The 25688-nt window shown below is 38.4% G+C and overlaps 4 protein-coding genes across 5 annotated transcripts in view; all 4 read right to left on the bottom strand.

Annotated features, from left to right (window-relative positions):
• Positions 1-818: 818 nt before the first annotated feature.
• LOC148410340 (hemoglobin subunit alpha-1-like) lies at positions 819-2237 on the bottom strand. Its single transcript, XM_088436578.1, has 3 exons — positions 2073-2237; positions 1787-1994; positions 819-1050 (listed from the first exon to the last, which is right to left on the bottom strand). Exons 1-3 carry the CDS (start codon positions 2168-2170, stop codon positions 922-924), a joined length of 435 nt encoding a protein of 144 aa, XP_088292704.1. The 5' UTR covers positions 2171-2237; the 3' UTR covers positions 819-921.
• Positions 2238-5835: 3598 nt separating this feature from the next.
• snrnp25 (small nuclear ribonucleoprotein 25) lies at positions 5836-7281 on the bottom strand. 2 transcript variants are annotated; one of them, XM_088436576.1, is made up of 5 exons: positions 7023-7281; positions 6698-6776; positions 6232-6337; positions 6067-6141; positions 5836-5993 (listed from the first exon to the last, which is right to left on the bottom strand). In XM_088436576.1, the coding sequence occupies exons 1-5, from the start codon at positions 7203-7205 to the stop codon at positions 5936-5938; spliced, it is 501 nt and encodes a 166-aa protein (XP_088292702.1). In that variant the 5' UTR covers positions 7206-7281; the 3' UTR covers positions 5836-5935. The 2 variants fall into 2 exon arrangements, with proteins under 2 accessions (XP_088292702.1, XP_088292701.1); XM_088436575.1 differs by having other exon boundaries at positions 6686-6776.
• Positions 7282-7801: 520 nt separating this feature from the next.
• hcrt (hypocretin (orexin) neuropeptide precursor) lies at positions 7802-10998 on the bottom strand. Its single transcript, XM_088436577.1, has 2 exons — positions 9504-10998; positions 7802-8241 (listed from the first exon to the last, which is right to left on the bottom strand). The coding sequence occupies exons 1-2, from the start codon at positions 9621-9623 to the stop codon at positions 7906-7908; spliced, it is 456 nt and encodes a 151-aa protein (XP_088292703.1). The 5' UTR covers positions 9624-10998; the 3' UTR covers positions 7802-7905.
• A 111-nt stretch (positions 10999-11109) lies between these two features.
• Positions 11110-25688, bottom strand: part of LOC148410343 (inactive phospholipase C-like protein 2) — a 65487-nt gene continuing 50908 nt past the window's right edge. The window contains exons 3-6 of the mRNA XM_088436760.1: positions 25233-25436; positions 23055-23130; positions 15650-15759; positions 11110-12093 (exon numbers count right to left, since the gene is read on the bottom strand). Coding sequence (XP_088292886.1) covers positions 11704-12093; positions 15650-15759; positions 23055-23130; positions 25233-25436 — 780 coding nt within the window. The 3' untranslated portion in view covers positions 11110-11703. The remainder of the gene's footprint in view (positions 12094-15649; positions 15760-23054; positions 23131-25232; positions 25437-25688) is intronic.

The raw sequence follows: 25688 nt of genomic DNA on the forward strand, positions 1-25688 counted from the left end.
GGACCTCGTCGTAGTCATAGTGTACTTTTCCTAGCCACAACCATCTCCGAACGACCCCAGGTCCACTTGGCAGTAATGAAAAAACACAATTATTTTGAAGATAATAATAATAATAATAATAATAATAATAATAATAATAATAATAATAATAATAATAATAATAATAATAATAATAATAATAAATGAATGAATAAGCATAATACCTGTATGGCCATTCCTGCTGCCGGAAGTGTTTATCACATACATCCGACTTTTCGCTGCAACAAATGTCCGTGCGGAAACATATCGGAAAAGTCTTCTTCGTTCTACAATTGTTGGCGGATTGCAAGCAATGTTAAAGTTAATGCCGTTACCCACTGCGCAACAAGCGTATAACGTATATATCGCCACCTTCAGAATCAATTTATCATAAGGAAAATGTTTTTTTTTTTTCAAAAATAAAAAATATTGAGGCACGCGTCCACCAGGTTTTTAGTTAGTCGTCTTTCATGTCTACTTATACAACAGAAAAACAGCTTTGTGTGAAACAAAATAAGACCATATTTCATATTCTTTGTATTATGCATAAGTTATCTTAGTGTATCTTAATTGTAGTATTTATCTTCAATGTAAACACTTTCACATTTTGTTTGATGTGCGATTTTTGGCGTGTACTTAAAATGTGTGCCTCTGCTCAAAAATGTTGGTAAACACCGGTGTAATGCATTTCTACAGTCTTTTAGACATAATGAGCCACTTTTTTAGAATGTTGATTTTTTTTCCCCCCCACGCTGAATTTCTGAAATATTATAATAACATTTAAAAAAATAGTCTCAAGATTTTTTTTTGTTTTTGTTTTTGCATTTATTGATGACATGCACACAGTAATGACATGCTGCCGCTGCTGCTGCCAGTTTTCCTGAGAGGTTGTTTTGCGCCCGTTTATCTGTATTTTTCGGCCAGGGACAGAGACACTGCGGCCAGGAACTTGTCCATGGCCACGTGGACCTCAGGGGTGAAGTCAACGGGGAACATGCTGGCCAAAACCACCAGAATGCAGTGGGTGAAAATCTGTAAAGAAGAGAATATCGGCCATGTATTACGTAGTCAACTTCAATTCACTGTTGGACTGTGGAATACTTTAGTTCACGAAACAAATTTACCAACTTGTGTTCTTTGCATGTGGGTTTTTGTGGCTCAGTTGCTGTTGTTGAATATTGTTTTTATCTATTACAAATAGCGCATTTTGTTCATCTATTTATGGTAATGGCGTGTGATGAAAGGCAGAAGAATTTTTTATAATTTTATAATATAAATAAATTCTGTGAAATATATTTTCCGTTGTAAAAAAAAAAAAAATCTGTCCCAATTTTTATTCAGCGCATTATTCATCTCCAGTGTCATGCCATTTTGGATGAATTCTAATAGGACCATGTTGTTTTTTAATTTATTCTTTTATTATTTGAATTATTCTTTAAGTTGCACTAAACTTGGGCATTATAGTGCAGCCAAAAAGACACAAAATAAGAGGACTTACACAATTGCTGTAAGTGACTCATCTGTAAGTGGGGTATTTTTTCGCAAAGGAAAAGGAATACGTATGGCAGTGAGTGTTTGATTAATTGTGTTTCCTGTTTAAACGTCTTGACTATCAATGGAAAATCAAAGTTGTGCATTTGCTTAAAAAACACAATGTGTGATCCTAATATTATCATTGACACTAATTGAATGTCAATTTGGAGTGCCGTTAGAAAGCTGGAACGCTCTTGCATGAATGCCTGTTTTGTTGTGATGCGTGTGGCTTTACCTTGAAGTTGGCGGGGTCCACCCTCAGGGTGAAGGCATGAAGCTCACTGAGGGGCAGGAGGCCTCCCTTCAGGTCATCAAGCATACCCACAGCGCTGCCCACACCGGCCATGATGGCCTTGCCGTGCTTCCTGACGGGATCGGAGCCGGGGCTCAAGTCCTTCCAGTGGGCAAAATAGGTCTTGGTCTGGGGGTACACTTTCAGCAGCCTGCACAAGAAAAAGAAGGCCGTGAAAGAGGACGCAGTTGGAATCGGGCCAAAATGAGAGCGCTGAGATGAGGCCTACCTGGAGAGAGCCTGCATGCCAATGTCCTCGGTCTTTCCGGCGGCTTTGTCCCAGAAAGCCCTGACGTTGGCCTTGTCGGTTACGGTGAGACTGGTCATCTTTGCAGTTGCTATGAGGACTGTGATGCTACTCAAGTGTGACAGGGGGCTTTTTATAGGCCAAAAAAGAACGGCCGCACCCAAGGACCGCCTCCGACGAGATAGGCCGATGCGCACCTACCGAAGAGATAACCCAACATCTGCTCATTGTGCCGCGTAGCGACTCCCCTCAGGCTCCGTTGGAGGAAATCTATCATGAGCCAATTTAAATGACCCGAAATGTATTTATGGTCGGCTCATTGGATACAGTTAGATAGCGCTGGATGTATATTGTATCAACAATTATATCAACATTTTTTTGACTGATGTACCCCCAACGACTGTCAGTTTTCTTACCCCAGCCCTTAACCAGCACAAAACCTCTTGGATGAAAAAAACAAAACAAAGCCAAATGCGTGTGATGTATTAAGATGTATTTTTTAATGACACCCATTAATTTTTTTAAAAAGAAACTTGCCAGCCAATTTGTAGCTTTCTGACTGACTATACTTTAAAAATGTCCCACTTTAGTGATCAAATCAAACATTTTCTCCACCAAATAAAAAAGGCGACTGATGGCACTTGTCACGTTCTTTTTTTTTCTTCCCCAGTGGCCCATCTTTTGATATCAACAGCACTGAAAGTGTTAAACTTTGGAACCACATTTATAGTGGTATCTCTAGGTGTATTTTATTTTGCCACTCCAAAAATACATTTAAACATCATCTCTTTTATGCTTTTTAATACCCTGAAAAAACATAAAACAAAAAAATAAAGGCATACAATGATTTTTGCACAAGAATTGCTTTGCAACACAATTTAACAAGTTGCTATTCCTCCCAGGTGTGTGTGTGTGTGAGTGTGTGGGTGTGTCTATATATATATATATATATATATATATATATATATATATATATATATATATATATATATATATATATATATATATATATATATATATATATAATTTTTAAGTTTTAAAGTGTTTGACTAAAGAAGGATCCAAAAATTTAGCTCGTGCTAAAAAAATTAAGTAACAGATTACTTCGGTAATTAAGTACATTATATTAAAATAATAGATTATTTCAATTGATTAAGTGCTAAACTACACAGGTGTCAAACTCCAGTTCTGAAGGGCCGGTATCCTGCATGTTTTCAAAACTTCTCGCTCAAACGCACCTGATTCAAATGATTAGGATCATTTTCAAGCTTCTGCAGAGCTTGATAATAAGCTAGTCATTTGAATCAGGTGTGTTGGGGAGAGAAAACTAGAAAACAGGCAGGATACCGGCCCTCCAGGACTGGAGTCCGACCCCTATGTGCTAAAGCACAGTAAAAATGTCTCTTTGGGAGTGAATGAGTTGATTTGCTCTTGAAAGTTAAATATACTGCATGGAAAAATCCTCAAATTTGATATGCTGATATTCTCACGTATCACCAGGGATACTCGCACCTGTTTGAGAACCACATCATTGATACAGGTGACATTTCAAAATTCCATCGTTTTTTTCTACACCCTAGTTACCAGGCGTCTCGGTAAAACAAGCTGGTAATTATTGTGTGCTCGTGACATTTGAGTAAATGCATTGTGATGCTACCCCCCCCAAAAAAACAAAAAAACAAAACGCCAACTCCTATCTGCATATTTTGAGATTTTGCGTTTTCATTTTATATAGTGAGGAAAAGGATGGACTCCACATCAAACCTCCTATAAGGAAAACAAAAGTACATTTCAGAGAATAGGTTTTGTAGTCAGATCATCGACATATCAAGAAAAACAGCAATCATGCAATGAATTAATTAATTGGCTATTAATAGGAACTACATCGATACTGAATGGGTTAGTACCCCCAAAACCATACTGAGATGTCTTTTGTGAAGCGATGCGTGCTCCCTTTTCAGGATGAGATAGGAGATGAGCTCCTGAAGCTGAACATGAAGCGGAAAGTGGAGGCTTGTGGACCAGTAAGCATCATGCGCACAATCCAGGCGGAGACAACAGACCTCAAAGAATACATCAAAATAATGGCACTCCGGGACTACTTGCTTGGTGAATGTCTCAAACAGCGCAAGCGCTGCAAAGAGAAGGAGCCAGATGGGCAGTCGTGGAAAGACAAGCCCTTGAATGGGATGCAACACTGACAAATTGAAAAATTGGCTGGGCAAGGGTGGACTGAAACAAGGTGCTAATCATGGGAACATTAACCCTTGTGTCATTATGTTACAAATTATGGAAATTCCTTAGATTTGTAATTTTTTCTGCGTGTTAATAAATTTAATTTACATATGTATGAGTAGAACTGATGGCACTTAACCAATTGAGTGGTTGAAGCAAACAAAATATTCATAAATAACTTAAATTATTACGCCTTTAAAAGCATTTACAAAATTAGCGTAAACATGCAATGTATAGAATCTGCAAAGTGTGTGCACATGGGTTGAGAACCGATCCAAAACACAATATGACAAGAGAAAGTTGAGAAAACCTGACGGCCATTATCCAGCAATTTGGGCTACAAAAACACTAGAAATGTGCCAAAGCCTTTAGTGAGGGAAATCTTATTCAATGCATTTTTTCAGAAGGTCAATATTTCTGTATTTATTCAAATTTTGCGGAACATTAGATTATGGTCTCTTTTCTGCCACAATTCATCAAAACTGAAACAAAACTCGAACAGATTTCAAATCTTGGCACATATGCCCCATTTATTTTATTTTCAGATTGTGACTTGTCTCTTTTTTGTGTGTGTGTGTGTGTCTTATCTGTGCTGCAGCTGCCAAGGGAGGAGCTGCTCAAGTGACACTGCAAATAATTCCAAGCTGCCTTTGCAGTAAAATTAGATTCATATTGTTATATTTTTGGTTGACAAATATTCACTTTGTGCAACTTTATGTAGGAAGACGGTAGTCCAAAATTTAGTTCTTCAGGGCCACACTTGATTTTTAAAACAGACAGATGGTCTACATCATTTGTACATGAGGTCAAAAATAGAAAATGTGTTTGTAAAATATGTAAGATGGCGTAGTACTAATGAGTCTTGATCAATTTTAAATTGTGTTGTGAACATTTTCAAAATTGTGAACCTTTATGCATTTAACAACTTGTACATTAGTTTTTTTTTAACTAATATTCTATTCTATTATGTACAATCACATTATTCAACCAATTACATATATTACAAAAAAAATAGGAAAACAAAATTCATGGGTACATTGATGCAATAACGGTTTTGTTGACATTACTAATGTGACTCAGCGTTATCTCAATGACTCCTCCCAAAGACAAGCAGATTCTTCAGAACACATTTTTTACTTGTGAGTGTAACAAAAGGGGCGTGGTTCCTGATTGTGTGGCAGTGGGCCTCCAAAGCTCATTTGGGATCAGAATGGGGGGGGCGGAGTATTTTGCCTGCAAACTCGCCATTAGAAAGTTTATGACTCACAATACTGCATATTTGAAGTCAAAATTCAGTGAGTATGATTTCAAGTCGCCCAAATATAGTTTTTTTTGCCCCTCTAGCTCGCAGCTACGTTGAAAACTAACTACAGTATTATTTGTATCCCTTTTGAGGAAAAGAAGTTGCACTTCACCGCCATCTTTTGGTCATTTGCGGAATTGACCCGCACACAAAACAAACGTTTTTCTGATGGAAAATGTCACTTAATAAAACAAAATCAGAGGCGCAGAGGTTTAAAAAAAACTTTATTGAACATCAATAAAATATAAATAAAAAAATGTGTATATACAAATCAAATCAGAATTCTGACGAGTACAACACAAAGCAGTCACTTTTTCCTGAGCCTTTTCGTGAACGTTACCTCGTCTCTGTTCCTGATCCCGTAGCTGAAAAACAAACAAAACAAAAGCCGAATATCAACACAAACATAACATATAGATAAAGTTTTAATTCACTTACCTTTTCAGCCTCATTCGGTCATCTTCCAATTTTTCCCCCTGGAACACCAAATTATAAGTCCTCCAAACATACCTCCTGGAAAAGATCATTTTATGATGATAATGATTTTATATACATATTTTTGCGACATGTAAAACGTGTTTACGAGTTGGAATTGTTTGTTACCAGCTGATGTGCGTTAAGCCGCCTTCACGTTGCTGCTTCAGCTGAACGAAACGGCGAATGGCTTTCTTCAGGTCAAGCACGGTGGCGTCTTGCACCACCACGATGGCTAACACAGATTAAAAAAAAAAATCGTCAAATTACAACGAAAAACCGTATTGTGCTCAAATTATTCTTGAGGTCAGAGAGTTTTGTATTTAAATAAACATAATAATCACAAAAATGGTAATTTATTTCAGAATTTAAAAGAAAACGCTTTTTCCTACAAAAATTGTACATAATTGTAAGAATATATATGCATATTTTCATAATTGGAAACATAAAAACAATAACAGGAAAAAAGTGCAGAGAAAAAAAGTCAGAATGTAACTGATCCAATCTACACACAGGACATAACTATTAATTTTGTCAACATCTTTTGTGCAATATGTGATGAAAAAACATTTGAAAATCATACGCATTATTTCACCGTCAGCCTTCAAAACCTTGACAGTCATGGCCTGGCCGTACTCCAGAGCAATCTGGGAATTTATTTCCTCTAATGTCACCTGTAAAATAAAAATAAAACAAATGAATTAAAAATAAAAATACATTTAAAAATATAATAAAATTATTTTGCCTGAAAACTGACTTAACTAACAACAAAATCGTTTTTGACACTTCATAATAGCAACAAATTTAAATGGTTTGAAAACGATAACTACAACTACGTATTGTTTTAAGGTGGCTTTGTAATACCAATGTCCCAAGCCTAAAAACGTATACTTGAACGCACCGTATGTAACCAAACGTACCTGAATAGGTAGATCGCAGAGTAATGGATCTTGCACAAGACGAGCAAGTCCTTCCTCGAACATATCCAAAATGTCAGCGTGAGTCAAAGACTCCACATCTTCTTCCTCCTCAATGGCAGCAGTTATTTCTGTTGTTTTTTGCTCTTCTTCTTCTTTCACATGTTTTTCTTCGGCAGCCTCCATTGCAAATGTACAGGTCACTTTGAAAGAAATTGTTTAATCTGGAATAGTGCTGCAGAGTCGGTGAATGTGTGCTGGACATGAAACACCGTAAAGAAACACATAGTCGGGAATTCCGTTCCGTGTAACTTTGTTTCCGGATGAATTACGTGTTATTTACTTACTATATATATATATATATATATATATATATATATATATATATATATATATATATATATATATATATATATATATATATATATATATATATATATATATATGATTTTTTTTATTTATGACTTTATTTCAGGTTTACCTCGCTATTTTTCATGATACTTTTCCTTCGTTGGATCAGACTAAAAGTACCGACTTTTACATGTTTATTTAAAAAAAAAAAAGCTTTTTTGTATTTAGACAAGAAAAAACTAAGAATTTCTAAGAAATATTCACCACTGTACAGTGTTTTTTGAAAACTCGTTGCAACGAACCTGCAAAGTCATTCGAATGCTCTTTTCCGTCAAAATGTTTAGAAACGAGATGGTAGCAATATCAAAAGGATCAAGACAGATTAAGCGTTTTTTTTAAGAGTTTGAAATTAGACTGACACAATAACAATCGCTTTCTAAAGAAGAACACTTTATTCACCAATTTTTACAGGACGTTTCTGGGCCCCGGAAATATTGTGGGCGCAGGCAACGCTTGTTTGCCAAATGCAAGTCCATCAAAGAGACGAGGGCGGGGCGTCCGAGGGGGGTTCCCAAGGAATGTGGGCCCTCCTGCCCATGGTGAGGATGCCGGAGGCGTGGTTCCGGGAGCCGTGGAGGAGCTGCTGGAGACGACTGTTGAAGGCGCCCTCGTCTTCCATGCGCTTGCCCAAGGTCAGGATGCCGACGGAGGCGTCGGCCGGCCCGCCGCCGACCGCGGCCGAGCGACACAGCAACAGGTGCAAGCGACACGCCCCCGAAAGCTGCCTGCAGCACTCGACGGACGCGCTGTGGGAGTCGCAGCGAGCCTCGTGGGACAGCACGACCAGCGCCAGCACCACAACACACACTTTCTGCTGAGGGAGATAAATGCATTAGTGCTGGGGACCAGAGTAGACTTTGATGTGGTTTTCACTTTGGAAAAAAAAAGCGCTTGTTGATAAATTCATCCAAACGACATGAGTTGGGCGCTAAATACTGAATTTCAAATGTGAGGGATGTTGAAATCCTAAAAATGTGTGTCAGAGGCTCTTATGTATGCATTTATATTAAAAATAGATTCAATATTTACTTTTCAGGTGAGAAACCACGATCAAAATATTTCAAAGTAAAACAAATGTAAATATATTTAAAAAACAAATACAAATATATATTTATTAATAAAAGAAAAAGGATAACATTTCAATCAAACTATTAAATGAAAGTAAAACAACGTAAACAACAGGAAACAATTACAGTTAAACAAGCAGAAAACATGAATTACGTAAAAGCAAATGTAAAAAATACAAATAAAAATGAATAAAAAAACATAAAAATATAAAAGATACTTATCTAAAAATAAATCGAATACATTTAGAAATGTTCAAAAACCAAAACAAAATCATTAAAATTAAAATAATGGACAAAAACGTGTTTTACACAAAAACAAATAATGTCAAAATGCATTTGAAACCTATACAAACATAAAAAAAATGTAAAATACATAAATATATAAATTATATATAATAAAATGTAATGAATTTTAAATTTAATGAATTATAATTATTTATTTAAAAAATAACAAATATGAAATAAATATGTCTGAGCTAGATATGCAAATATACTAACTAAAACTAATAAAAGAATTAAGTGGTTTTAAAATGAATCCTGAATAAATAATACATCGAAATTAAGCCTTAAATATAAAATCCCAGCAAGATCTAAAAACATATCCTTAAAAACAAAGTACATTCCAGTATAACCGGAAACAAAATTTTAAAACTTTGGATTCATATGTCAAATGTAAATGACACAGACTAATTACATATACGCAATATAAAACAATGATTCAAGCACAATATATTCAAGCGTACATTCTATTTCCAGCTGAAAGCCGGCCATTACATTTGTTTCCACTATACTGGACGTTTGTTATCGCTATATATCTTTTGTCTCATCAGAGCTACACTATGTCCTGGATGTCCTTAGTAGAGGACATCCTGGCCTTTCCAATCATGTCTCATGTGTTTAGGTGGGATGCGATACACTTTTCAGTCTCACTGAGACAAAACGGAAATGATTAAGCTGAGCGTTTGTGTAAAACAAACAAAGAAAAAAGGCGCTTCAGGGTTCTTACCTTGCTGGATGTATTTGAGCCAGGCGGCATCCTCAGTTTGTTGAACCACGTCATCTTCTTGCTGCTATTCGGGGAGTCATCGGCTCTTGCTTTTATACGGATTGGCGTCCAATGTGACATAAGAGTCCTCAGTTTTGCTCATCTCCCTGCCGTTAATTAAATCTCACCGAGTAGATCATCTCCAGGACTCTTGGCTCCCATGTAGGTATTTCTTTGTGGCGTCGGCTTATTAACACATGCCACATGGCCGGTTGTGAGAGAGTCGCGCTAATTAGCCGCGTGGCGTTCTCTTACACCAAATATCAAGTTGGCCTTTCTTGAATAAGAAGAAGCTCATTCACACTGATGCTTAATTGGCTAATTCCCGCATAGTGAGAACAGCTTATTGTGACAGTGGACACGCTATACATGGCTAGCAAATGTTTATTTCGGGCCCTGGAATGAAACGTCATTATGCAAGGTTATTGTTTGATGCCCTCTGATGGACAAACAAAGCATTGCTGAATTTCATTTCTTAATGGACTGCCCATCTATTAGGAGGGAAGGTGTTTATTCAATTCCAGCTATTTTTGATCATAATAGGATGAAAAACATTTTTTTAAATCACAAACAAAAAAAAAAATAGGTGGGAGAGACTTTTAAAACAATGACGCCACTTTTAATGGGTCACTTTGAATTTTACAGAATGCACACTCACTTTGCAGTGATACACATGGCTGATGTTTTTGTTTCACACATCTATTTTTTGTTAGTTTTTTTTGTTTTGTTTTGTTTTTTTGGACCCTGGTGTTGTGGCGCTAACCCGTAATCCCGCATTGTAGTCCCCTTCATGCGGCGACTGTCCAGATAATCACGTAACGTAGAATTAAAAGTAAAACAAAAAAAAGGTTATCAATAGAACAGACAACATTTAGAGCAGCCGCCATTCATTTGCACAAGAGTACTTGAATCATCCCTTCTTTCATTTGAAATAGTTTACATCAAGATTCACCGTGTTGAGTCACATTGTGGCTGTTTTGTGACATGGAGATGACAAATCCAGAGGGAATGATTCCAGAAGGGTCCTTCAGACCCGACAAACAAGCACGGAAGTAAAAAGTGTGAAGAAATAAACACGTGTGACCCTCAAAGGAAATCGGTCACCAGGTGCAGCCTGTACCCACGGAGTACAAAAAGAACCCATGGCGGAATTGTGTGGAAAAGGAATGTCACTCTGAGAGAGAACTTTGGAGAGAGCAGAAGAAGAAAACAAAACAGGATACTGATACCAGGGATTGGTATCATGTCTTATTTCAAGATATCAATACTAGACATTACAAATTAGAGCAATAGAAAATTGCCATTCATTTCACGAAATTTCAGGAAAGAAAACTTTAATAATTATATCTAGGTTGTTCTTGAATATTTATCTATCTATCTATATGTATATCTATATATTTATATCTATCTATATGTATATCTATATATTTATATCTATCTATCTATCAATCTATACAGTATCTCTATCTCTCTCTCTCTACATATATATATATATATATATATATATATATATATATATATATATATATATATATATATATATATATATATATGTTTATTTATTTAGTCTATAAATATATAGAATATATAATTAGGTGGCCTATACTCATGTAATGTAACATCCAAAAAAATGGTATGTGTGCAGTACGCATTGGTTACTCTGCAAAATCAATGTAACGAAGTACTCCAGGGTCCAACTTGGGACCAATTTCTTTAGCATGACTTGCACTAATTTAAAAAAAAAAATCATCAGGAACTAAACAGTTCCTGGATCGGATTGGTTTTCACTTCGAAAGTCCCACTCTATCTTCTATAATCGCTTTTAAAAGAGACAACTAAAAGAAGTAGCTAAAAACAAATGCTGGGAAACTCTTTAGGCTAAAATGGAGGTATTCCAAAACATGTCTCTGTGTCTAAAATAGGCATATAATTTTGAATAAAATGAGTGAATTCTAACGGCGAAAAACAGATTTGAAAACTTCTTCTGCTCTCTCAAGTCTGACCTTCACACTTGCGTCTCGCTTCTAACGCGACGAGTCTTCCTCTTCATCATCACCTGCTGGACGCTCTCCCCCATCTCCCTTTCTTTAGCGCTCGTCACGTTGCCCTCATTGTTTTCACTCTCTCTCGGGTGCTCATCTCCGTGGGCACAGGCTGCGAGTCAGCAGGTTCTCGCCGGATCTTCGCCGAACGTCTCCTTCTCCGTGATGGAGTCCAAGGGACCGGCTGCCCTTTGTTGCTGAAACTGGAAGTGCGGCGGCAAGGGTGGCGGGGGGGTGTAAGCGGGTGGTTTTGGAAGAGTTTGGAGCGGTGGGAGCGGGGAGTGAGGTGCGGTCCAGGGTTGGCTTTGCGAGGGGGAAGGTAGCGGGGGCTGCGGCGAAGCCTTGGCTTGAGGCTGCGTCTGGTGGTGCTGAAGATAAGGCTGATGATGCTGCAGCTGGGGGGAGGACGCTCCGTTCTTACTGAGGCCGCAGGACTGAGCCGCACAGTGGATCTGACGTAGCGTGTCCAGGGCCTCGCTTTTGGCGTGCTTCAATAGATCCGCCTGGCCCTGTCGCCGCCAAAAAAACAAAAACAAAAAACAAACAAACAAAAAATGATTAATATGTACACGATACAAAAGATATGTTACCTGAGGACTAATTTGTTAAGTTGGTTATTTTTTTACGTACAATTACATGCTCAAGGCTCAGGTATCACGACCAGTCACGAAGGATAGGTCATGTGACAGTCACAAGCTAAGCCGTGATTGGTGGTTAACAGAACACCGTTTACATACGATTTTCAAAGGGTTATTTAGTCATTGAATCTAAAATAAAACAAATCCTGACTTTTTACTGCTGAATAAAGCTTGGTCGCTCTTTGGGTTATCCAACACACACTAGTGCTACATGAGGCTAATCAATACTTATAATAGGTAGCATACTAAATAGCACACTAGCATAAACTACTCATGGGCACTTTGTACACAATAGCACTTTTCACAAATACCAAGTGATTGGATTTACATTGTGCCTATGATACATAATAATATATGCTAGGAAATAACTGTGCCAAAAAACGGCGACTACACGGGCTATTATGAGAGAACAACAAACATAACTTCGGTTTCACTTTTATTCTCCATGACTTGCGTACAAAGACAGTACATTTTTTAAATTAAATTAAAAATAGATTCAGGCGTTATTCGCTGTGAAATAAAGGACAATATATATATATATATATATATATATATATATATATATATATATATATATATATATTTTTTTTTTTTTTTTTTTTTATCAATGCTGCAGCGTTTACATCAGACAGGTTTTTGAAAAGGGATATTACCACTGAGATACACAAGAGGGCAGTGTAGCACCACTAACGCAAAGGGCCCTGGTTGTTTGCGCTCTTTTCTACTGTGCACTCATGAGGCTATAATGTCCTACAACATTTCTGCTGACTGTTTACCGCTATGTGTGGAGGAAATTGTTGATACAGCTACTTGGTCCACGCCAGTAAACCCAGACCGTAGAATAGTACAAGTAATTGTGTTTCTGGGACGCTTGCACAACCACCAGGTTTGATTTTTTTTGGAGAAGTGCTTTAATTCTAGGAACATTGCACTGCTTTTTCTAGTTTGTGCCTCGGCCACCTGATGACAGTACAATATATTTTTATGGACATACCGTGAATGCAATTTGTCAGTAATTCACAAGTAAACCACTGTACTATTAGTTGTGCAGTGCAGAGGATAAAGAATACATGCCGGTGCCAATTATTATATTTATCTACATGTGTTACCACTAATTGTAAACAAGGCATAAGACAATTCGTTGCCTTTAAAGGAGACATGCACAATCTGTGTCACGCCTAAAGCACGTCCCTCCCTTTCCCCCTCAGCACCGAAGCGTGAGTCTGCACATTTTTCACTCCCACTGATCTTCACCCGGGTCTGACCCACTGAGGAAAAAGCACTCCAGCCATTCCCGACCCATTCACCACATGTCAAAATGGCATGTAAATATAAAGGTAAAGTTGCGAGTGGCCTTTTGAAATGAGCCTCCCTGACACACGCAAACATGAATAAGTCATGTGTTTGGGGCGGATTAAAAAAAACGCTAACAAATTATGTAAGTCATGACTCACCGGGCATGAAATACGACGGCGACAAGCTTTGCCTCTGCAGAGCCATGAAGACGCACGCATTCAGCGTGCGACGATCCACGGGGGGCTAAACTGGAGTAGTAGGCAAAATCCGACCAATTTATCCTCATTAAATCCCTAATCCCCCCCCCACCTTGTTTGTCCAAACAAAATCCTCTCCTTAACAGAGGCTCGGTATTTAGACGTTTGTCTCACCCCCAATTAATGTCAAATTTTCATATATATACAGCAAAATTACACTTCAAAAACGTCCCGCAACACCGTTTAAGACACAGTTAGGTGAACTTAGAGAGTTGTTTGTCAGCACATTGTGCTTGTTTGAAAATAATCACGGAAAATGTGCAGAGTCTGAGAACTAGGAAGTGCTAAACTGTGGCGATTACTAAACTTTTTTTATTCCGAGTTGTACCGACCTCACTAGATAATAGAACGATAATGAGCTAGCTCACAAGCTAAATATCGATCTAAATGGATAGTTAGATAGCCAGCTAGATAGCTAGCTAAATATCCTATTTTTCCGGACTATAAGTTGTTGTTTTTTTTTCCTTGTGCCTCAAAACCAACCCAGTCAGCCTGAAAACCTGGCATATGGAAATTTCTAAAAATATACTGTAGCTGTTCATTGAGACTGTGCGTCATAATCTGGTTGCGCCTTATAGTCTGAAAAATAAGGTAAGAAATTTGGCTCCCGATGCCAGCATCACTTAATATTCAATTTAGAAGAAATGCCTGTCGTGTGTGGAGTAAAACAGACAGTGGTGTTTTACATTAACATTAGGTTATTTTATGTTATAGATTATTTTATTTTATTGAGGAAATTAGAGGCACGTGTTCTTAGAAATGTATAAATGCAATGATGACATACTTGACCTACATTAATAAAGCCGCTGTTTAGCGATTAGTTTCCTTTTGAAAAAAGCAAAAATGTGATGTGTGATATTTGGATGAGGTGACTTCAGAGTGTTTTGGCTTTAAAAAAAAAAGAAAAAAAGAAAAAAAATGGGTGCAGAGGAGGTTGTTTTGGAACATCACGTCTTTCGACGGATGCTTGCCAGCGTCCTTGAACTACTTGAAGCCAGTTTTTGACAAAAAGAAAGATCACAAAAATATTTTTGTTTATAACGAAGCGAGTTGTTTGCATTCTTTGCCCAAATTTATCATCTGCGTGCTTCACTAAATACAAGAAAATAACGTTGAAACATTCATCGCTGCACAGTTTTCATTATTTTACCCTTTAAAGGAGGCACATTATGCATTTTTGCTATTTATTAGGTTCCAAGGTGACTGATGTCTTTCGTCAAACTAGCCCGAAAATAAAGAATTGCAACATATTTCACACACCATATTTCTTCTCTTGCTGAATTTAGCACATTTGAGAGGATAGTATTTCAAGGCCAATACTGAAACTGTTTTTTTTGTCACCATGGCAACCACGGTTGGAGCCTGGCGATTGGCAAGCTAACATGTTAGCTGTAGTTTATCTCTTAGCCAATCACTTTGAAAATGGCCCTTAACAATGGATGCACTTGATTGTTTACGTCCATGTCCGCTTTTTTGCTCTATTTTTCTCATTTGCAACGAAACATCAAGCTGCCCTTGTCCTCCAGGCTTTGTGGGCTCCTCAACAACTAACAATTTACAATTTCAAACATCCATTTAGTGTCATGTGATGAATGCGACATCTTCGGCCTTTAATGACAGAAAACATCAATCTTTGTGTCATCTCCGCCCAAAAAGCTCAATCGAGGAAGCTTCCCCACTCAATACAAAATGATTTGCGGCGCAAGGATGCTGTGATAAAAATATCCGATCATCCGGTCGGGAGCTCCCCGTGCAGCATGTGGAGCTTCATCTCTTCATAAATTACGGCAAAATGGGAGGAAGAGGAAGCAGAGGGGGAACGTTTCTCTCGCTGGGTCTTATGAGGAATTACAAGGCATGTGTTAATAAGTCACCTTGAGCACGGTGATGTTCCAGGCGTAGCTCTCCATGGCCTTCTGAAGTTTGCGACCCTTCAGGCCCTCCTTGGCGCCGATGCGATGCAGATCTTCGTGGAAGTCTAGACCTGGGGTCAAGATAGAGTGTGATCAGTAAAATATAAATGAATAAGCTTGAATGACATTTATACAGAAATAGCACATTGATTAAAATACTAATTAGAGATGTTCGATACCACTTTTTTCAAACCGATACAAGTACGATCACTCAACTCCGGAGTCGTCACGATACCAAGTACCAATATCATTAGTACTTGATACGCACACACACAAAAAACCACACACAAAAATAACCACAATGACAGACCTTTTTAAAGAAATACCTCCCTATTCCAACATAGCATTTGCCTTAAAATTTCATGAAATGAATGGCAATTTTCTATTGTTCTAATTAGTAATTTCTAGATTGGGATTGTAAAAATGCTCCAGGGGTGTCGCAAGCACAGATACCTTGAAATAAGGGCATATAAAAATACTTGGTTCGGGTTCTCACCTAATAATAAATCCTAATAATAAATTATGTTCTTATTAAATAGCATAAGGCAAATTTAATACAATAAGTTCACCAGACAGATGTGTAGTTGTGGCACACTTCCTTGTTTTTTCCGTGCCTCACGTAAATGAGTTATGCTAAAATCTAATGAAAATGAAAAGTATGTTACGGTACACAATCTCTGTACAATTCAAGCAAAAATAACTGTAATTAAGTCAAAGTTGTTTTCACTTCAGGGGATAAAGTTATGTCACATTTTAAACAGGGTTTCAGCAGCAAATTTAATGCTGACGCATTTTCAAAGTAAGAGTAAATCAAACAGAAGATGAAGCAACTTGTTACTCAATTGCGCTATAGTGTTTTTTTTTGTTGTTGTAAAATGTTCTTGGCCATTTTGTCAGTTTTTTTTTTTTTAATTTGACACAATTCTCGAGCGAGAAACCCAGAAATAAAATAGATAATGTGACATGATCTATGCTCTGGAACTGCTGAATAAAATACGGCAAGGGATACCACAAAAAATGTAGTTCTGAAGTTGAGTAAATCAGGCACGAATGGTACAGCCTTTTTTTTTCATGGAAAAACGCCATGCTTTGGTAAAGGCAATGCTTCTCGATTATTTTTTGCAAAGCCCTCCCTCGGAAAGAGAAAAACTTTGGCGCCCCCCACTCACCGCGCCGACTGCAAATAACATTAAACTATATAGCATTAAAAAAAAACAAAAAAACAATAAATATCAACTTTCAACAACTGTTACTTTTAACAGTGTTTATACAGGTTACAGGTTAGTCTAAAACAGAAAAAAAATAACCAAATGCATCGAAAGTGACGGAAATGAAAAAAATAAAAATGACGCCAATCACTTTTTGAATTGCGATTACACTTCACATGGCAAAAACAAACCCTTTTCCCTGGGGTCGCCTCGCGCCCCTCTCCCAGGGGGGCCCACCCCCTATTTGGGAAGGACTGGGATAGGGGGTACATAATAATAATAATAATAATACTACTAATAATAATAATAATAATGCTTGCTGTGTTAAATGCTATTTTGAGGACATATGCTACAGGCCACAAAAAAAGGACATAATTTGCACACCCCGATGTACAGAACGCCACCAAGGAGGATTTACAGCCCAATACAAATCAATGGCACAACACGGATGACACAGAGCTACAAATCAGCGGCAACTTTGACCTTGGGCGACGCTCGGCAGGCGCGTTTAAGCGGGAGACGGAGGGGCGCTATTGCAAGTGACTGTGTAATTGGTCTTGAAAGCCATAAACATCATCCCATGCGGCCAGGCAGCAGAGGTTTATGTCACAAAAAAAAAAAAAGAAATGCTTTTCCCTTTCATTAAATTGGGCCTTTGAGCTAAGCTAAGCGGCAGTGCGAGGCAGACGGGCTCAAGCGCATTCTCAATGGGGAGCTTATGTTACTAATAATTGTTGCGGATTCGTCGGGAAATGTTCTTACCTCCTCAAAGGACCTTCATTATATCATTAAGGTTTGTGTTTTCCCCCACTGTATACCCCCCCCCCCCCAAAAAAAAAAAAAAAAACAAAAAACAAAAAAAAACGTCATCTTTGTTCCTAGCGGCAGGGAGATGCATTATTTCATTAAGAAGAAATTAAAATGACATTAAAAGTACAGAAGCAGTTAAAAGTTTGGGAACACCTTCAAATTCAAACATTAAAAGGTAAAAAAAAAGAAAAAGAAAAAAAGTACAGCTGTCGACTAAAAGTCACTCCAGGTCATAGCGCGTTATACATATCAAAAAGCTGCCTAACTATAACTGTTAGGGTTAGGTGGATCCTATAGTTGGAGAATTACGGTATTCGACCACTTCATTTCATGTGGGCAAAACCGGAGCTCATATGGGCCCAGGTGGCACGGCGACGAGTCCCAGAGTGCGTCTCAGCTGCATCCCCGGCCTCCCGTTAAACATGTGAGTCACGGCCAGCAATCATCCGTACCTTCGGGGAGGCAAATCATCCAACACCTCGCCATTCTCATCCACGCGTTGACCGGCCAAATGAAAGCCAGACATCGGCAGAGAGGATCATTCGGCACTCGCCGTCCATTTGTATTTTTAATCACGCCTGCCGGGCCGAATAATAGGCGGATTGTACACCTCGCCATTGTCATGGGCTGCTGTGAAAGAAGGCTGTGTCAAACAACGTCAAACTTTTAAATACTGGAGTCAAGCTCAGAATGCCGCTGGGGCATGAATGACTTTTGTATCCCCAAAGAATATTTCTTTGTTTCCACGTGGCTCTTTCTACAATGTACGCTGTATTGCGGAGGATACGAGAGCTCATGAATTTTCCTGTCAGATGCTAATACAACAATGTAGCCGCATAAATAAACGCTACAAGTATGAATGATGCCACAGTTGCACAGTGATGTATGCGCAAACCGTTCCAGGCAAGCATTTTTATGGGTGGAGGAAGAGTAGCAGGTGCGGGGTTAGAAGGCGATAAGGAAAATGCATTACATGCATTCCCTTTGCAGCCCGGCTTTATTACAAAACAAAATGGCTGTGCACCAAACTTTGCTGGCTTTTTGGTTAATATTAGCATCGCAAGTTATAACTGCTACAAACATGTGCAATTACCGTATTTTCCACACTATAAGGCGCACCTAAAAGCCTTCATTTTTTTAAAAGCTGATGGTGCGCCTTATAATCAGGTGTGCCTTATATACTGTATGGATCAATATTGAGATTGGGCTTCGTAGATGGAGAATGAATTGATAAAGTTAGCTTTACCTGATTCTTTGTGTTTACAGTTGAACAAGGTTGCTCATATTGACATTGAGTTATTATGCTATTGAGAGTGTAGATTTATTATTTGAGTTATTATTGTTGTTACTTTGAGTATTACTATATTGTGATATATGATATATTGTTATATATGGAAAAAGTTTTAAAATATGTCATTAATTGAGGGTGCGCCAAATAATCCGGTACGCCTTATAGTGCGGAAAATACGGTACTTGAATGTCAGTTGCAGCCTTTTGAGGCGGAAAACTATTTAGATTTGAATTACAAAACAAAATGGCTATCCACCAAATGTATACAAAATGGCTTTAAAATAGCATGTTGTTGAAACAGCTACGGTTACTTCATATTTAATTAAAGTTTCAATTTGCTTTGCAGCCAACGTTTTGAAGCTTGTTTACAAAAGAAAATGGCTGCGCTAAACTGAAATGATTTTCCATTTGACACACTCATCACATGTTGTTGGAACAGCTGTGGTATGTTTACTTGTGGAATCTGTGTTAAAGCGCAGGTACGACACTTTTACTCAATTTCCACTTCAGCCCGTTAAGGCAGAAAACTATTTGAATGTTAATTAGTGGTTGTGCAAAATTAGGATTGATTTGACATTCGAGTAAATGTTAGAACAGCTTAAGTGCCGGTACATTTACTGCCTGCATTTATTTAGGCAGAACTTTTTTGTAAGCGAAACTTTGCTCTATTTTTATTTGGTCTTAGCATTCATGTTTTTGGAACAGGCTTGAGCATGTGTAACTTATTTCTTGTTTTGAGTTCCTCTAAAGCCTTTTAGGCAGCAAGCTATTTGAGTCCAAATTACAAAACACGGGGGAGCAGCTACGGAGCCTGATTGACTTCTTGTTTCTAATGGTTCTGCAGCCCATTTAGGCAGAATACTATTTTGGCCTGGTTAATCTGCTTCTTTTGCTGACCATTGCATCACGCAGTAGCAAAAAAAAAAAAAAAAAAAGAAACAACAAAGAAACAATTGAGTTCTCCAATTTGGCTCGAAGGAAAAGGCTGGCAGTCTCTCCAGAAGGCAAAACGGGCAGCCATCTTTGAAGACCATCAAACCGAGTGTCCTCCCCTCCCGAGTCTGCGGTGGCACTTTCAAGCTCTGCTTAACTCCACACTCATCCCCTTTGAAGACGTCGGCGGCGCTGCGCCGCGGGACCCTTGGCCCCCGGGGGACGGCTCTGTGATTGAAGTCCTGATGTTCAGCCCACATGGCAGCGTAATTGCGCGGCGCCAATCTCAGCTCGCCTTTTCCGGGGTTGCGGGCGGAGCGCGTTTTGTGTCGCTCGGCACAGGAGGCTGAAATCGGGTTGTGGGACTCGGGAAAACTGAGTCGGAATGATCCGGCGAGCTTGCGCTTCGGGCTCGGTTTGATGACGTCACAGCTGTCTCTACACCAGTGATGATCAACTTTTTTTTCTCCGTGATGTACACCTGGTGAATTTTTTTTTCGGCCCTCCAAACCAGGAACAAGCATTTTTAATGAAAAATGAAAAGAAGCAAAATATAGTGCTGTTCCATCCATGTCTGATTTATTAAAACTTGGAACCAAATTGAGTAAATATATATATATATAAATATATATTATATATATATATATATATATATATATATATATATATATATATATATATATATATATATATATATATATATCTATCTCGCATTTGTTTTAATTGGACTTGCTGATACAACCAAAATCCTGAATAAAATGTAACGTACCCCAAGGTGCGTTCACGTACCCCAAGCAGTACCCGTGTTGGCATTTGAGAACCACTGCTCCGTACTATGGATATAAATGGCAAAGTAATCGATTGTTTGATTTGCGAGCGGAAGAAAGTGAGTGCACTCAACTAGTTTGCTGTCTAAATGAGTATGATTTGAAATGGGATGAGCGAGTATTGATAACGGGTATCGGTATTGGGCCGAGACCAGCCACCGGGAAAAAAAAAATCTAACAGTTGAGAAGTCCTCCTTGCCAGTGGATGGCGCTAACGCAGGAGTTGGGCATTAACGATTCCTGATTGCCATTCGCATATTAACCAAGTTCTATCAGCTGTTGCTGGAATTACGATAGACTCATAGTCCATAAAATATGGATGCCACTTAAATAAGCCGGTTTCAGCTGCCTTTTGCATTGAAAAGAGCTTCCAGACTTCTGCAGCCCAAGCCGTTTGTCTTCAGATGTCATATTAACGTCAACTGTATGGCTGAAGCTTTTAGAGCAACTTAAAAAAGGAAAAAAAAAGCACTCCACTCTTGAAGAGCTTTTGGTCCTCACCGCCGCTCCCCCACGCACAATCACAGTTTTTCATTTCGCCGCTTTCCAAACAGGCCCGAGCTATTCTATCTTTTCTCTCTGCTGCAGGCTCTTTTGTGATACGTGTCTGCTCGCGCATTGTGTTCACCTGCCCACTGACATGATCGACACTCGACGATGATTCACACGCACGACGCGGCATTGACAACGAGCGTCGTCGTTAGCGGCTGCGGGGGAGTAGATACGCGCCGAGGACAAAAGGCGCCGGCACATGTGACCGTTATAGGAAGTGGAGATGGACAAATACAATGTGGTGGTGTTCACATCTATTTGCAGTCTGTCAGTAGTGTTAACTGGACTCCCTATCCCTGTTCTAGTTCGACTGAGGTTCTTCCACAACCGACTCAAGAAAACAACTGTAAAAAAGAGGACAAAAACGACGCACCTATGTTGGTTCTATTTTGAGCTATCGTCCTCCCTTTTGATCAAAGGCCCAATTATCGGATTTCTTTAACAGATTACCTTGACTGATTATTCTGCTGTGTGGGCTGTCTTAAGACTGATTTTACAACCTCAATTTAAATCAGCAAAGGCGCAATTGATAATCGCATGCGTCTAAAAATGGGCTGTATTCAATTTTCCATGGGAGAAAGTGAGAAACAAGAAACGACATGCTAACCTCAATTGTCTTCCAAATGATTTGACTTGAACAGACGACAATAAACCCCTCTACGATGAAACCTGCGTGTGCAAAAATAATCTCCCAGTGTGAAATAACCTTCATGCATTGAAGTCTATCCCTATTTCTTATTTCCCCCTACAAGGAAAAATCTCCCGTTGCATAATACGAGATGTTTTTCTCTGCATTTGCCTAACATTGAAATTCACTACAGCGAAAACAAGCCTGCAACAAAAGTCTAGCTTGGTTTATGCTTGACGCGCCAGCAGAAGTTTTGCAGCATTTTACACTCAGTGCGGCTTTCCCCCGCAGTCAGGTGATATTCTCCCACACTCTAGGTGGCAGTAAATGGAGTCTGCAGCATATAAACAACAACATTCTATCACGGAGGTAGAGAATCCCAGTAGAGTCAAACAATCTAAATTCTTCCAAGCGTTTTTTTGACAGACTCTTCATCCCTCCCCAACGTGGTGCTCGCCAGGAGTTGTTTATGGTATTTAGGTCACGGTAGTCTTTTTCAATCATAAAGGTGTTTGAACCGGTGAACTTCTATAAGCAATAGTTTGTCCACCATGTTTTCTGCTTGGACAGAAATTACAGAAAATCTTTTCCTCGCGGAGGGACGTGGTTGCCCAAATGATGTCATTTGACGCGCGGAGGTCATGGGTGCAACAAGCTTAGTTCTTGTCAATTTTTCCGACGACTTTAAATTGAACTGCCATTAGCTAACTAAGCTAAGCTAACTCATGTCAAGCCATTCCTAGTCGGAACTTCCAAATCGGTCAATTTCCTCCTTTGTTTTGGCGGCCACATTTTGCTCCTTTTTTTTTCATTCTAAAAACTTATTAGAGGGGTCTGGATGAAAATCTCAAGAACAGTCAAGACACAAGTATGTATGTATCAAAATAAAATCGTGGCATAGTTTGTGTTTCATTTAGACTAAGCGAAGATTGTGAGGGCTGCTCAAAGAGGTCAAAAGGTAGGCTATCTTGCTAACAGCTGCTATTCCAACTAGTACGTCTTGTTTCTTTGTGCGGCATCCAATTACTTAAAGTTTAAGTGATATTATGCACCATAGTAGAGTGCAATAAAATACAATAAAATGTTATTTCATTTCAGTCCCTTGTTTGAATTCATACCTGCACGCTGTGCTTGCACAAGTTTGGAGTAGACCACGTCGGCCGACTCAATCAGTGTTCTGCTGGTCTGGATCATCTAGCAACAAAAACAGATATTAAAAAAAAAAAAAAAAAAAGATGCTAGAGCTGATCACAAAATATTAAACAAAATTTGATTCCTGAAAGCAGGTGAGGATTAAATTGCATGGAGAAAGAGCGGCTAATCTGACCCAGAACGCAACCGGAGCAGCTCTGTCTCACTTTCTCATTTATTTTCACTCAACATGTATTGTTGAAGAATATTGCCGCTATCACTTTTTTTTTTCTTGTTTACAATGCTACATCTACAAGCCTGAGGCCCTACTGCCTTCTCTCCAGCACGGGGCCGGCTGGCGTCCCCGGGGCCAAGAATACCTTTGGGTTAAGCCAACTGGAGGAAGAATCACGAAGATGTGATGATGAGTGTGGAGACTGTCACGAATATCATTGAATATGCATCGCTTATGCAAAACAGGGGTGTCAAATTCCAGCCAGCGGGTGGCCCACAAACGATTTTAATCCGGCCGGCGAGGTGATTTTGTAAAGTATAAAAGTGAGCTGAATTTTTTTTTTGAATATAGAAAAAACATTAAATGGGTCATGTCTCATGGTAATGTCAATTTTTTATTATTAATAGTGATGTTGTGTCTGTACTAATTTGACCAGTATTAAAAAAGATAAATACATTTGAAGTCTTTTTTTTTAAATTACATAAATATATATAATACATTTATGGTTGGGTCCACTTGGGAATAGATTTTTCTCTTTGCAAGCCTTGAAATCAAACGAGTTTGACACTACTGATTTAAGTGGTTAATCGAATAATCTGATCAAATATTATATTGCATCAAAGTATAATGAAAACCATTTCCCCAATTACTGTTGATTGACCAAATAATGGTGTTTATTTGGTAATGTTTACTCTTAAATAACAAATAAATTACAATTAAGCTGATATTAATTTTTAGTAAAAGTAAAACAATAGGCACCAAAACTTAAAAAAAGAAAAAAAAAACTTTGTGGAAATGGATTTATGTATATTATTGAACAACTCTCCAGATCTGTATAAGGTCATTTACATATTTATTTTTTCACAAAAATTTAGGCGGTATACATTTGTCTTAAAAAAAGAACAAAAAGTTCAAACAAAAGGTCTTAAAATTTAAAAGAAAGCTTAAATAAGTAGCTCTCTATACTTTTCTACAGTATTATTTTCTACAGTAAAATTCTCTAAAATTTGTTCACATGTTCAAATTTCAATGACCTTTGCCCTATAAAAAAAATCATAGAAAAAAAAAACAAAAACTGCAATGTTCCCACGGTCAGCAAAATCTTTTATAAAAAAAAGAGGACATTTAATACCACTTTTTCAAACCGATACCAATGTAAGCCCTCAAACTGAGTGTCATTGATACAGATACCAAGTACTAGTACTACAAGTACTTTTGTTGCATAAAATTTAGAGAGGCTGGTAAAACCTGTTCAAAATATAGATCTGAAACACAATTTTTTAATTTTTTTTTTAAAGAAAACCTGCAAGTTTAGCTAGAAACTAAATCAAATCAGCATTTGGCGGGCCACATAAAATGATGTGGCGGGCCGGTTCTGGTCCCCGGGCCTTGAGTTTGACACCAGTGGTCTTTGTTAAACAATGGGTCTAAATCAGCAGTTCTCAAATGAGATTTTGACATGCAGAAATCAGCAAAAGGACCCTAACAGTTTTTAATGCTGTGAGAGGAACAGTAGATTTTTCACTTCACTTAAAGGTAAATAAATCCTTTCTATATTATTTATGATGTTCTTTAATTGTATGCATGTATATTAGATAGTAGCATTTACTATACTATTTTGATACAAATTTTTATTATGTATGTACAATTTTGATATTTTACCTGGGGTTTTACACGCATCAGCTAATTAAGATAGGATTGGATTGCCCGCCATACGGCGAATTCGCCTCACGATCCCAACCTTGGAACGGATTAATCTTGTAAATTTGACCCCCAAATTAAGGGTGCGCCTTATATTTGGAGAATTGGGGTATGTCTTTAAATTTCTTATTTTTATATGGATGTGCGTGGTCATTCGGGATGGCATTTTCTAAGAGACAAAAAGAAAAAAAAAAGCTTTAAAAAAAAAAGCAATTAAGCAGTCCCTCACCATGTCATAGGCGTTGAGCACCTTGCGCAGCAACTCGGGCACCAGGCCCTGAGCCTCCATGGTGGGGTAGGTCTCGCTCAGGTCCACGGTCACCCGCAGGGAGCGCTCACTGTTCATGAGCCAGGTGGACACGGTCAAGATGCACTGTTTCATGTTGGCGGCAGGCGTAAGTCCGCACAGCTCCTTGAAGGACACCACGGCATTCTGGGAAGAAAAGAGCAAATGTGCGTACAACTGATATTTGCTGTCCTTGTTAATGCCAGCCAAAAACGATGAAATTCCTGGAAGGGTAATGCACTTAGAAGTAATAGTGTTCCAAATGTCTTTGTTTTCTGTCACTGAATTGTCTCCTTCAACGAGGACGAGAGAAGACTGCTTATTTGCCTAATGGCGACAGGAAAATGACAGCGCTTGTCTTCAAGTCGCACCGCAGCTGCAGAGCAAGCGCAGTTAGTC

The sequence above is a fragment of the Hippichthys cyanospilos genome, chromosome 16, assembly GCF_059441005.1.
Source record: "Hippichthys cyanospilos isolate Australia breed blue-spotted pipefish chromosome 16, RoL_Hcya_1.0, whole genome shotgun sequence".
Lineage (NCBI taxonomy): Eukaryota > Metazoa > Chordata > Actinopteri > Syngnathiformes > Syngnathidae > Hippichthys > Hippichthys cyanospilos.